Raw genomic sequence first — 13,352 nt, forward strand, 5'->3', positions numbered from 1 at the left:
TTATACAGAAACTTAACCTTCCCAGAACGTTAGCTGAAGTTCAGAAAATGTTTCCTGTTTGCTGGGCTTATACTGAAGGAGAGGTTTGAGACTGGGGGCTCTTTTTTTTTACTTGCGCCTGTAAGAAACCCCTAACAAAAACATCTTTCATAAAACATCTTTCAAACAGCTCAAAGTTGTTCATTTATGACAAAGCCTATAGTTTAGGCATTAAATATCCACATTTGGCACAGCCAATTGTGTAAAGAGATTCTCAAATGGCAATGATGAGACTTATAGGAAAACCGGCCTTTTCCAGTCTGATCTTATCTCTTAGTGGTTTTGGGTGAGTTTCACTGGAAGCTCTGAGTCCTGTAAGTGTTTTAACATGCAAAGCCTTAGGAGGGAGTGAGGTACCAGCTGCTCATTTGCATAAGGATCTGAATGGGCAAAAGACCCCTGCTGGCATTCAGCGCTCTAGAGGTGCCAGCATCACATACCGCCTGAAACTGGGACAGAACTGGAGTCATACTTCCCGAAATACAAATCGTGAGCATGTCATGATGAGTAATTTGTTATCATGGTCATCATCAGAGGAGTTTATGCCCATAAGCAGTTGAAAGCCTTTGTATGTGACATAATGCATGATTAGATCATACACCGGCGTTTAGTTTGCATCTCATCCCTTCGAACAATGCTTCAATGCTTCACATTTTTAATTCAAAAGCAACAATCTCAAAACTGTTTATTTGCTGAACTAATTTATTCCTGATTTCAGAGTTCTTTTTAATGAGGCATGAGGTTGAAGCTTTCTGAATCTGACCTAAATGATTGTTGTCTTTCGTAACCTGGACATAATCAAAAGCTGATGCTGCAGTCGAAAGGCTGCTTTTATCTGCTAGGGAGATATAAGGAAGTTACATAAGTTGACTTTTTGCACATTTTGGATCTTTGAGACATCTATTTTTTTATTATATTAACATAATAAATGTGCAAGTGTCGGTGTAAAGAGTGTCCAGGTCAAGGCAAAAGGTGAAGGTTTAATGAAACACGGTGGAATAACTCAATAGCTTTTTATTTTATTTTACTTTGTTTACTGTTACACAAGAATTTGAAATATGTGTTTATATAGAAATGGACATTTTCCAATCCTGAAAAATAAAATAAAATAAAATAAAAACAGCTTTCTGGTCATTATAAATATTACTTATGTATACTTTAAATCAGGAACATTTTTTATTATTTATTATTTTTTTATTAATTATTTTAATTAGCATTTTAAATATCAGCAGTATCAGAGAATAATTATTAAATTATGTTTTTTTTTTGTTTTTTTTGTCATTTAGCAGACACTTTTATCCAAAGCGACTTACAAATGAGGACAACAGAAGCAATCAATTGTAGTATTAAAACAACTAAAAACAGATCCAGAACTAAAAGCTAAAACTTTATAAATACGACTTATACACATTTTAAAAATAAAGAAATTCAATAAAAATGACAAATGCATACAACAAAATTTCAAAACTTAACATTTAAATGAAAAAAAAAAAGATAAAGCAAAAAACAATTAAAAATATTAAAGAACAAGAGGTATATGAGTATAATAATGATTCTAACATAACACTAAGCCAAACAAACAACTACATATATGTGTATGTATAACCACACACACACACACACACACACACACACAAACACATGTATATATATATATATATATACATACACAATTATAAATTCAATATATATATATTATTTCATTTCCATTTAGTTTGTTGAAGTATTAAAATAACTCAAATTAAATAAAACATATATATATATTAGGTCAGTTAGGTAGAGATATATATACATATATAAATAATTAAAATAAATAATGACATATTATTTAATAATTATATACTAAAATATTCCTTACCTTTTAAACTTGCATTCTTTAAATGCTAAAGCTCTTTAGTCGTAATCAACTGAATGAGTATATGTGTATGTGTGTGTGTGTGTGTGTGTGTGTGTGTGTGTGTAAGTAAGTAGACAGACCCACTTGTCCTAGAGGGCGGGGCTTCATGAGTGTCACTGCAATCACGACTGGAATCTGGCTGGTTTTTCTGCGCTCACACACACAACAAGGAGGACTTCATAAGCCACTTGGGACGAGGTTTCACCTTCATTTTTATCCTACCTGGTAAAAAGAGTTTTACTTGGTCTTCGTACTAAAATTGGGTTAGTATTTTCGCCTGGGGACAATATGGAAAGTAACAGGCAAACGAAATTTGGCATGCTTGAATTGGCGCTGGTTTTATTTTTCATGAGCTCTTGCGCCTCAGGTAAGTCACGTACCTGTGCCGTAATGATTGAATGTGTTAATCAGTTTGTTAACCAGTTATTTGAAAGCATTTCTATCGTTCTAATAATGTATTGTTTCATTTGCTTTTCTGTTTCATAGAAATCTTTCCAAAAGCACAGAACGTAGCCTGGTCCTCTGTCAATTTTAAATCCATGTTAACATGGAGCCCAAAACCAACGAATTATTCCTACACTGTTGAATTTTCAGAGTAAGTCGACATTTTTTTGTTATTATAATACACTTAGTAGTCAGGTTGTATATTATTACCTTTATTGTCTTGAATGCAGTATCAGAGTTGTGAAAAATGTGCTAGAATTAGTTAATTCTAACCCATTCAGGTTCAATTCAAAAATCTAATTTATTACAACGCTTTAAAAGATATTGTTTCAATAGTAATGAAAAGGGTCTAAATCTGTTACAGTTTGTTATTGCAGGCTTATATAAAGTAAAATGTACAGTATGTACACATGAGCTTCATATGTTGCATAGGATATGTTTTATTGAAATACAATAGTGAAAAGACTCAGTTTGCCTTGGCTGGTATCTAATATTACTTAGATCATATTGATTCTGACCAATCAAGTCATAATTCATTGATTATATCAAAAGGTTTCTCACTGTATAATCTGAAAAGGGCCATAAACTGATAAAGGTGCATAGTGTATGGGCAATAAAAGTGTATTATGTATTTTGTTTCTATTGTTTTTAACTTAATTTCTACTCAGTCTTCTAACAATTTCCAACAGTCATTTAATTAAAAGTGCATTGCATTTGTCTCTGCAGGTTGTAACAGTCAATTTAACTTGATTTGATTTAAATGTTAGTGGGTTTAGATACGCTTTTATTAATATTTAAAGCATTAAAACCTTTATGAACAAAAAGCTCTGTATTAATCTCTCACATGAGGCAGATTTGGCAACTCTTGCATAGTTCCACACCCAGGACTTGTTACAGCAGGCACCAACCTGTCACTTTTTTCTCATGTAATATAATTGGTAATTTCTTAATTATTTCTTTACAATCTAAATGTCTGTGTAAATGACTGTAGACTCGGCCAGGACAGAGAACGGATGCCGCACTGTATCAGGACGATGGAACCTGAATGCGACCTGACTGCAGAGTTAAAAAACCTGAAGGCCTATTACAGCGCTGACATCCTGTCTGAACCCATGCGGGGCGTCTCCTCCGATTTGATTGAGTTCCCTCATGTCAGATCGGAGAAATTCTCCCCTTACTATGACAGTCAGTATCTTTCACAACCACCTTTATTTAATGACAAAAAGATATTGAACCATTATAAAGATCTTCTGCTTTGATTCTCTTTCAGCTGCCATTGGCAGGCCAGAGTTTAAAATAGAAGTAAGCAGCGACAAAAGGAAGATGACGCTGCACGTAACGGACGTCCCCACAGCTCTCTTTAATGAGGATAACAAGAGACTGAATATTCGGGATGTTTTCGGAGACAACCTGCAGTATAAGGTTACCTACAGGAAAGCCAAGAGCACAGGAAAGGTTAGTGTTGTCTGTAATCTTACTTTTGTCTTATCTTATTTAATAAGCAGTAAACAGACTTTTCTGAGCTCTTTCACCACTTTTTAAAGTCTAAAGTACTATCCTGACTTATAGTATGAAACAACTTCAAAGTTGTAAATAAAACAAAGATTACTGAGGTATGTTTCACAAGAAAATGCTATTTCAGTCTTTCTTCTTCAAATGTACATGTTTAATTCAATGTGTTACTGTTTGTTTGTAAAATTTACTAGCAATTTCTGAGTGAAAATTGTTCCAAGTAATTCCCTCACCTTTTTTTTTTCCAACTAAATAATAAACATATAGTCAATTGTTGTCATTTTTTGCAGGTAGAGACTCAAAGTTTTTTCTTTCACAAATAACATTTGTTTTTAACTTTTAGGGTAATTATAGTTCTAATTAAAAATTTGACAATTTAAAAATATTTATTTTATTCACCATGAGATATTATGTAGGGCACAATACAAAAATATGCCAAAAAGTACCATTCAGAAGATTTCAGAAAGATTTTTAAAATAAATTGATACCTTTATTCAGCAAAGATGCAATAAATTGATCAAAACTGACTGTAAAGACAGTTATAATGTTACAAAATATTTATATTTACATTATTAACATGCTGATTTAAATGCTGCTATTTTGAATTTCTATTCATCAAAGAATTCTAGAAAAAAAAGCAGCACAACTTTCATCATTCATAATCATAATAAATGTTTCTTGAGAAGCAAATCAGCATATTAGAATGATTTCTGAATGATCAGGTGACACTGAAGACTGCAGTAATGATGCTGAAAATTCAGCTTTGCATCACAGGAATAAATTACATTTTAGAATATATTAAAATAGAAAACATTTATTTTAAATTGTCATACTGTTTCACAATATTACTGTTAATAAATGCGTAAATAAATGCAACCGTGGTGAGAATAAGCGACATTAAAACATTTTTAAAAAATCTTAATTATTGCAAACTTTATATGTTAAACATATTTTATGTGTTTGCCTCTTCAGAAAGAGAAGATCAGTAAAAGCAGCATCATTGAGCTGACGGATTTGGACCAAGGAGTGAGTTACTGTTTTTACGTTCAGGGTTTCCTACACTTTCGCGTTCTAGACAAACAACACGGGGAGATCAGCAGCTACCAGTGCTCACCAGAAGACAACACATCTATCTTTGAAGGTAATGCTTTCACTTTTTACACTAAAACATGGTCTGTCAAGGATTTTCAGCACAACAATCCCAGGAAATGCAAACGTTGGGACTTTTGTCTGATAGAGTGTGAATCATTTTCCCAAAATAGACACTCTCCCCTGATCTGGACTCTCGCTGTAACACATGAAGTGTCGGAGAGCTGATATAGTATCATATCAGAGATTTATATGGACTCTATGAATGTGTGATTCACAGAGACATTTAATGCAACCGATAGCACTCATAATTGATAAGAAATGTGTCCATCGGGTGGATTGTAAATGAATCATCACAGCGTCTAGGGACCAGTAGAGCTGCAAAATTCCTGCGGTGTCCATCAAACTCATTAAATCAAGTGTTGTGACCTTAATGACGATGATGTAATGTTTTTGCAGAGTACGGCGTGGGTGTCATCGCCGGAGCCATTCTTATTATAATTTTGGCAATAACAACAATCATTATTGTCATCGTGATGTGCTGCAGACGAAGAAAGAGAGCAAAAAACACAGGAAAAGAGGGATTAGCACTGAACGGTGTGTGAGGAGTGTGGATGCTCTATTTGGTAGATCTAAATTGGACTCTCCCTTAGGGAAGATGGCGTCCCATTCTACTAGAAAACAGTGGGAAAATTGTGTTTCTGTGAAACCTCAAACTGTAGATATGTTAGACATGTTATTTAGCAAGACAAGATCTTTATACTGTCAGGTGGTGGGTTCTTTAGTCTGGCACTGAAGTGTACTGTATAAACATTTTTAGAAGCACTGCCTAATTTCATCTACTTTCTAACAAATGGAAATACTGTATGGTTTATGATGGGTTTTTTATTGTATGCACTTGGGAGAATCAAAATCGGAGCACATTTTATGAAATGAAAGAACACTAATTTATTTTTTTAGCTATTAATGTGGTAAACTGTATTTGTTTTTAAAGTATTTTTGTGACAGCAAAACGTTTTAAGTTTTAGCACATTGCAACTGTACATGGCTAACCAGCAATCATAAAATAATGTTAAATCTGGTTTATTGTTGTCATTTTGATCAACTTTATCATTGTACTACAAACCTGTGAATCCAGTAGGAATGGTACTGATGTGGATTTTTTTTTTTTTAAATAAAACTGCTATATATACAAAACTGCACATGTGTCATTATATTTCATATTATGTTTCATATTGATTCATCAAACTAATTTAAAGGAGACATATTATGCCCCTTTTTACAATATGTAATATAAGTCATGGTGTACACCCAGAATATGTTTGTGAAGTTTCAGCTCAAAATACTCCACAGATCATTTATTATATCATTTTGAAAATGCCTATTTTGAGTGGAAGCAGAAACACACTGTTTTTCGTGCCTTTCTCTAGTTTACGTTAAAAACACACATGAGCTACAAAAACAGTCGTTTATGTCTGTGAAGGTAAACAGCTGGGAAATAAATCGCATGTTTATTTTAGATCTAAATAGTGTAGCGATGGCATTAGAACTGGTACACCGTTGTCGCTTGCAAAATTAAAATGAAGGCGCTGTGGGTGGAAACTCACACATTAAGGGGCGGTAATATTATAATGAGATCCATTTGCAAGTCACTAGGGGAGCGAAATCAGACCCGCTCGCTTTTTCTCAGACGCTTGCAGAAAAAGGCTTCCCAAAACAAAGTTACTGGGTTGATCTTTTTCATGTTTCCTTGGTTGGTAGATGCACCGGGGACCTGATTATAGCACTTAAAACCTGGAAAAGTCAGATTTTCATGATATGTCACCTTTAAAATCAAACTCATTTAGATATCTAACAATTAGGTAAATGGCTCAATGGCGCCCCCAAATGTAAATTAGTAGAATTCCATTAAATGTGACTCATCTATCAAATATTTTTAATTGCAAGTCTCATTTTAAGTCTTATTTCATGAAAGAATAATATATATATATATATATATATATATATATATATAACTGTATAAAAACAAATATACATACAATGTTTATATATTAGATCCTTGGTCTTTTGAATCACATCCCATCTGACTGCAAACTCACATTTGCAACTTAAATAAAAGTTTTTGTCTATACAAATTCCAAGACCAGTGCACTATATTTTCCAATAATCAGCAGTAAAAATGTTTTATTTTGTACATAGCAAGATAAACAGACATTTAAAACTAAAAAACAAAAAACTGGTAAAACGAAATTAAAATGTACATACAAATATACAATAAAGAATTGTTGGTGCAATTAGAAAGAACTTTTGCAAAGTGACTGTTGTGTTCATTGAGAGCAGACTGGGGCAAATGTTATAATGACGTCAAAAGTTGGACTTTGCGTTTTGGGACGGATGTCTGGTACACACACTTCCCGTCTTCCTGGGTGTAATTTATCAACATCTCACTTGTGTTGACTTCAAAGTACACAAACGCTCCTGTCGTCTGATTGACTGCGTTGGAGAACAGCTGCCATGACGACGGGAAGCTGTTTCTGTGGTCAGTGTACATTTCGGCATTAACTCCAGTTCCGCTGACAACGTATGAACTTCCATCGTCTTCTCTGATAAACTGATGAAAAAGAAAACATTTTTAAAAACTAAAGTTTATAGTTCAATTGCATGATGCTGATGTTTTAGTACCCATTAAAGACACTATTAAGGCTTTAATACATTTGTAAAAAAAAAAAAAAAGTAATAATCCCCCCAAAATTAATAGCTGAAAATGTATGCACCCTCAAGCCTTCCTATATGTAGATGAGTTTGATTTTTTTTTCATCAGAACAGATTTGGAGAAATTTAGCATTACATCACTTGCTCACAAATGGATCCTCTGCTGTGAATGGGTGCCGTCAGAATGAGAGTCCAAACAGCTGAGAAAAACATCACAATAATCCACACAACTCCAGTACATCAATTAATGTCTTGTAAAATGAAAAGCTGCATGTTTGTAAGAAACAAATCCATAATTTAGGCTTTTTAACTTTAAACCGTTGCTTCTGGCCAAATCATCTCTCCATAATCCATAATAAAACTTCCTCCAGTGAAAAGTCCATCCTCTGTTGTCCTCTCACATAAATCCACCAACATATTTGTTTAGAACTGTTCTATTTTCTTTTGTAAATGGTGCCTGATTTGTGCATTTTTCTCTCCTGATTCAGATGAGTTGACTTTTCACTGGAGAAAGCAATATTATTGTATTTTAGCAGGAAGCAACAGTTTCAACAGTTTCAGTTGAAAACACACAACTTTTCACTTCACAAGACATTGATGTACTGGAGTCATGTGGGTTGCTTGTGGATTATTGTGATGTTTTTATCAGCTGTTTGGACTCTCATTCTGACGGCACCCATTCACCGCAGAGGATTCATTGCTGAGCAAATGATGTAATGCTAAATTTCTCCAAATCTGTTCTGATGAACAAACAAACTCATCTACATCTGGGATGTCCTGAGGGTGAGTACATTTTCAGAAAATGTTCATTTTTTGGGGTGATCCTTTAATAGAATGTTTTATTGAAAAGGTATAGTACTGCTTGATTTTCTATTACGTGATGATGTGATGTTGAAGATACCGACCTGTAGACTGTGGTCATGACCACACAGATATAAAGAGACGCTGTACTTCTTCAGAAGAGGTCTGAGTTCTGATATCAAACACTTGGTCGGACCATGATGCCCAATGGACCAGACTGGATAATGACCGGCCACAATGACAAAATCTGACCTGAGGATTAACAGATGCATTTATTCTAAACACATTTGATGAATATAAACTTTGTTTCACTTCTGTTGTGGAAAACAGCTGTGAGTGTTTGCCGCTATTATTCTCAGTGGTATTTTTACTGTAATTTCCCCTGCACATGTGAGGGCATGTGCTGTTTGAGCTTAGTTTTATCTGCCTGTTAACAGTTTGTACATTAAACACAAAACAGTCAGGCGCATAACCTTCGTCCTTTTACAAAATCAGTATTGTGTCCATAATGCTGAAGTCATAAAACTGGGCAAAAAGAATTGTCACTCAAAATGCTAATTAAGCTGTTATCTTGTAAGTTATAACTTAAATTGTTGCATGAAGATTCTTTAACCCTGTCTGGCATATGAATTAATAGTTTATTGACAGTTTTTGTTTTGTATCATATTTGACACACCAGGTGTATAGTACTTTATTCAGAGGCCCAAACTGAGCAAAAATATGCAATTTAGAGCAGATGCTGATATGGCCAAAAAGTAGGAAGAAAGAGAAATTCTGATAGCTTGTAATGTAAATCAGTGAGATCTTTATAACAATATAGCAGACTATTTACATAAAATACACATAAATATCAGTTGCCACACAATACCTTTCAATAAAATGTCTTAATAAGATGATATTTAAATGCCTTTATGATCAAATATTCATAAAAAGCCTGATGTATCATATTTGATACTCACATTTTAGCATGTTTTTCTAAAAAAAATGATGTATGGGTAATCAAGTAAACCTAAATTGCTTCAATCTAGTATGTGTTAATATTGAAATATATAATATATAGCAATATATAAGTTATTCTTACATTTACTTTCTAAGATTTTGCGTCAAAAAGAAACCTGAAAGTGGACACTTTTACAGTTATTCTAAAAGGCCTTTTACTTGCTACAAAAAGCATAACGTATCAATCAGACGACATAAGGCAAGTTTTTTTTTAGCAAAGTTTTGATCGTGTTTAGGCCTTAGAAATTCATGTATCAATAGATTTGAAACATTTCTTCTTCGTGCTGCTCAGAAAACAAAGCAGCATTCACAACTGCAATGACATAAGGGTGAGTAAACAATGACAGATTTCATTTTTGAGTGAAACTATCTCTTTAAGAGCCGGGCATATTTTTATTATGGAATGTCTGGAGTGTTTTCCAGCTCATATCTGGGATTTAGGAGGATGTGATTGTGGATCGGCGAAGAAGTGAGAGAGAATAAGTGAAAGAATGTGACAATGGAGGAGTGGAAGCAGTGTGGCAGGTCAGGGCCTTTAAAAACATGCCCTAAAATTCCTGTTACAGGACTAAAGTTTGCCCAGTAAAAGCAAAACACATCCTGTGATTATCCACACTGGATTTCAATGTTGTTTGTTCTTCTATTAGATTTTGGGCAGACTGTTTGCATTTGGCTTTTATGGAGCTACTGTTGTACTAATAACTCACTTGGTGTTTTGAAGTTTCTTCTCTATCCATTTCAGATGTCGTTTAGCAGCAGCGTAGTTCTCCGGACCTACAGGGTCAAGCCCGTCATAGGTGTTCCCACACAGAACCACCGTGTCAATCATCAGAACCGTGATGGAAGTGTTGCTGTGAGGAATCTTGAAGTTCAGCTCGTAGTAGAGGTCGGGGTAGATCCTGCCAAACATTAACAGCAGCACACTGTGGTCATGAATGAATACATTCTTTAACACACAGAGCTTGACCTCTGACCTCTCACCATCTTTCAGATCTGTTAGAGTAGGCGATCTGGGCTGATATGTTTCCACGGTGATCGTGATTTCCTGCTACCAGGTACCACGGCACGGCCAACAGCGCGGGGTGAGAGAACACACTCTCATAGGTAGACTGAAGAAGAGAGCTGCATTACAACTTTAAAAAAATCTTTTTAGTATTTATTATTATTACTACTAAATATTATATATTATTACTATTATAGTATTAATAAAATATATTATTAAATATGAATAAAAGTACATCATATAATTATAACTTGAATTTTGTAAAATACAAAAATACACAATTATGCAATTTATGTAACTTAAAACAACATTAAAATATTATATATTCTAAATAATAATTATTATTTTTTTAAAGTAAGTATATTTTTATTGGCATCCATTATGTAATCAAGTTATTTTACATAAAACTGGCCATGGTTTACTATGGTAACTGTGGCACAAATGTTACAGATTCATACAAAAGAATTCAAAGAAATGTACTATGGTATTTTTTGCATTAATTTGGAAATACCATGTAATACATTGTAAATACCATTGTACTTGAATTTGAGTAACATGGTATATATATGAAAGTACCATGGTATTGCCAAATGATACCATCACAGTACTTTTTGTAAGGGATGTAAATGCACAAGATATTATCATGGTATAAAATATATCAAAGCATAAATGTGTTTAGGCTTTTAATAACAATTATCAAAGTTACATTGATCTAAATATGGTGATGAGGATCCATCCTTGGTTTTACTTGTGTTTGCTAAATGCAACAGGTAAACCATATAGAAATACCATAAAATAAAATATTGTACCCTGGTCCTTAATTAATAAAATATTGTACCCTGGTCCTTCATTTAATTTAATTTAATTTAATTTTATTTTTATCTCCAAGACTGAGGACAAAGTCCAGCCCTGAGCTCTCAGCGATTCTGCCCAGTTCATTGGCCATGTCGAACTCATGCGGTGTGTAGTAGGGGTATATAGGAAGTCCACCCCAGTCTCCAATACCAACAAACTTCAGAGAAGCTGAAGAGAAACAAAACATATAGATATAGTTTATATCAATGCATATTCAACAGACTCAAAGTGAACTCATTTCCCACTTGATCACATGAAAAATTCTTACTGAACCGGTTTGTCATGCACTAGTAATCATGTGGCCAGATATGTTTACACTTCCTTAAAGATTATAATAATACAGATCATAAAGAAAATACAAAGAAATAGTCTACCTTGTTCATTCGCCTGACATGTTGTGTAGAACGTCTGAAGGCAGGAGATAAGAAGGAAGGCCAACCACGCCATATCATGCCTTCAGACGGCTGATCTGATCCTGGAAACGCTCACAGTGTAAAGTGAAGTTACAGGTTTGAGAGTCACTCAGACACTGAAAAGCCACAAACAGCTTAACACTCAATTCTCTGCACCTAAAGGGAAACTACTTGTGGTTTATGACAAGCTTCCTGTATTGATTTTTTAAATGGCATCAGCTGCTAACAAAGTAAAAAAAAAGCAAAAGATAACAGCAGCAAAAATAAAGTAGTTCTTGTTTAATAGTATATTTTAAATATATTATCATTTTAATAATCTTACCAGTTACAAACCAAACATAATACTGATTAATAATAATAATAATTTTTTGTTTTTCTTTTGTTCTGTATTATTTCAATAAGAATTTAAAATAAACTAGAAATAATATGCAATATTTTTTACACATACATTTATTTTTTTTGAAAATATTTCTCAGATATAATTCTCTATACAGTGTTTTTCAGTGTGTTACTATGACAGCCATGGTAAATCTTTAGTAACAGAATTATTTGCAATCCCATTGGTAATATACCAACCCTTATCAAGCAGATGCGGTTTATACGGATCTAGTTTACAGTGGAAGCTATCCAGCAGATCTCATAAATCATTAACTTACACTGAATAGCAAGTCATGCACAAGCTACAGTACAAAACAAATGAAGTGCCAGTGTGCAGTGATGGTATCAGATGTTAATACTACGCTGATATACAGTATACCATTGTACTAAAGAATTACTATATACACTTCCGGTCAAAAGAATGATTTCTGAAGGATCATGTGACACTGAAGACTGGATTAATGATGCTGAAAATGTACCTTTGCCACGGCATTAAAATATATTTAAATAGAAAACATTTCACAATATTACTGTTTTTACTGTATTTTTGATCCAATAAATGCAGCCTTGGTGAGCATAAGAGACTTCAAAAAATATTAATTCTTTCACACCTTTGACTGGTAGTCTCCATGTGCATTGATGTTTGCATGGTAATGTCATAATACTTAGTATTTGTTAAGGACAAATACTTTTAAACCAATAAAATGGGATGGACTGTAGTTTGAAACTACAGTACAGTGATTCAGGTAAATCCAAAATATCAAATGGAATTTCTCAATCACTTTTGGCCAATAGGACATCTGAGTTTGTGTTTTACCACCTTTGGCCAAGAACAGGTGACTAGAGACATTAAAAATACATTGTCATGTGGAGGGTGAAAGGTCAAAGCAGTGTCTAATCTAAATTACCTTTCACTTACATTTGAAGTGTGTTAAAGTTCAACATTCATATTTTCAAAGATTTCCTAAAGTAACCATAATGTGCAATAAACCAGTCCAACTGAATTCACACTCTCCTGAAATCATCAACACAATCTATAACCATTTCTTCAAGATAAAAAAAGACCACTAACAGACTTCATAGTATCAATATCTCTCTTTTTTTTAATGAAAACATACAGCAAAGTGGTTCATTTGCTCAATGTGTGAAGTGCTACAACAATGTCTCTTACAGTTCTTACACACAACAACCGTTCCTGATTCTTTCCACA

General features: G+C 33.7%; 2 protein-coding genes across 2 annotated transcripts; one reads left to right on the top strand and one right to left on the bottom strand.

Annotated features, from left to right (window-relative positions):
* The first annotated feature begins 2,037 nt into the window (after window positions 1-2,037).
* On the top strand, window positions 2,038-6,160 carry LOC107657770 (tissue factor-like). The gene is made up of 6 exons (XM_016446000.1): window positions 2,038-2,303; window positions 2,423-2,531; window positions 3,372-3,565; window positions 3,651-3,835; window positions 4,865-5,033; window positions 5,441-6,160. The coding sequence occupies exons 1-6, from the start codon at window positions 2,225-2,227 to the stop codon at window positions 5,584-5,586; spliced, it is 882 nt and encodes a 293-aa protein (XP_016301486.1). The 5' UTR covers window positions 2,038-2,224; the 3' UTR covers window positions 5,587-6,160.
* Window positions 6,161-7,203: 1,043 nt separating this feature from the next.
* LOC107657740 (tartrate-resistant acid phosphatase type 5-like) lies at window positions 7,204-11,940 on the bottom strand. Its single transcript, XM_016445965.1, has 6 exons — window positions 11,726-11,940; window positions 11,375-11,519; window positions 10,475-10,615; window positions 10,201-10,392; window positions 8,599-8,746; window positions 7,204-7,592 (listed from the first exon to the last, which is right to left on the bottom strand). The coding sequence occupies exons 1-6, from the start codon at window positions 11,796-11,798 to the stop codon at window positions 7,335-7,337; spliced, it is 957 nt and encodes a 318-aa protein (XP_016301451.1). The 5' UTR covers window positions 11,799-11,940; the 3' UTR covers window positions 7,204-7,334.
* Between the last annotated feature and the right edge of the window lie 1,412 nt (window positions 11,941-13,352).

This window comes from Sinocyclocheilus anshuiensis, unplaced genomic scaffold (genome assembly GCF_001515605.1).
Source record: "Sinocyclocheilus anshuiensis isolate Anshui unplaced genomic scaffold, SAMN03320099.WGS_v1.1 scaffold119, whole genome shotgun sequence".
NCBI lineage: Eukaryota > Metazoa > Chordata > Actinopteri > Cypriniformes > Cyprinidae > Sinocyclocheilus > Sinocyclocheilus anshuiensis.

What these genes read in the sequence shown, in the direction of transcription:
- LOC107657770 (XM_016446000.1), top strand. Translation starts at nt 2,225, where the DNA reads ATGGAAAGTAACAGGCAAACGAAATTTGGCATGCTTGAATTGGCGCTG. An exon ending in ATTCTCCCCTTACTATGACA is followed by an intron (nt 3,566 to 3,650) that starts GTCAGTATCTTT and finishes ATTCTCTTTCAG; the next exon opens with CTGCCATTGGCAGGCCAGAG. An exon ending in CAACACATCTATCTTTGAAG is followed by an intron (nt 5,034 to 5,440) that starts GTAATGCTTTCA and finishes ATGTTTTTGCAG; the next exon opens with AGTACGGCGTGGGTGTCATC.
- LOC107657740 (XM_016445965.1), bottom strand. Translation starts at nt 11,798, where the DNA reads ATGGCGTGGTTGGCCTTCCTTCTTATCTCCTGCCTTCAGACGTTCTAC. An exon ending in GTCCTCAGTCTTGGAGATAA is followed by an intron (nt 10,616 to 11,374) that starts AAATAAAATTAA and finishes GTTGTAATGCAG; the next exon opens with CTCTCTTCTTCAGTCTACCT. An exon ending in GTCATGACCACAGTCTACAG is followed by an intron (nt 7,593 to 8,598) that starts GTCGGTATCTTC and finishes CTTTTTCATCAG; the next exon opens with TTTATCAGAGAAGACGATGG.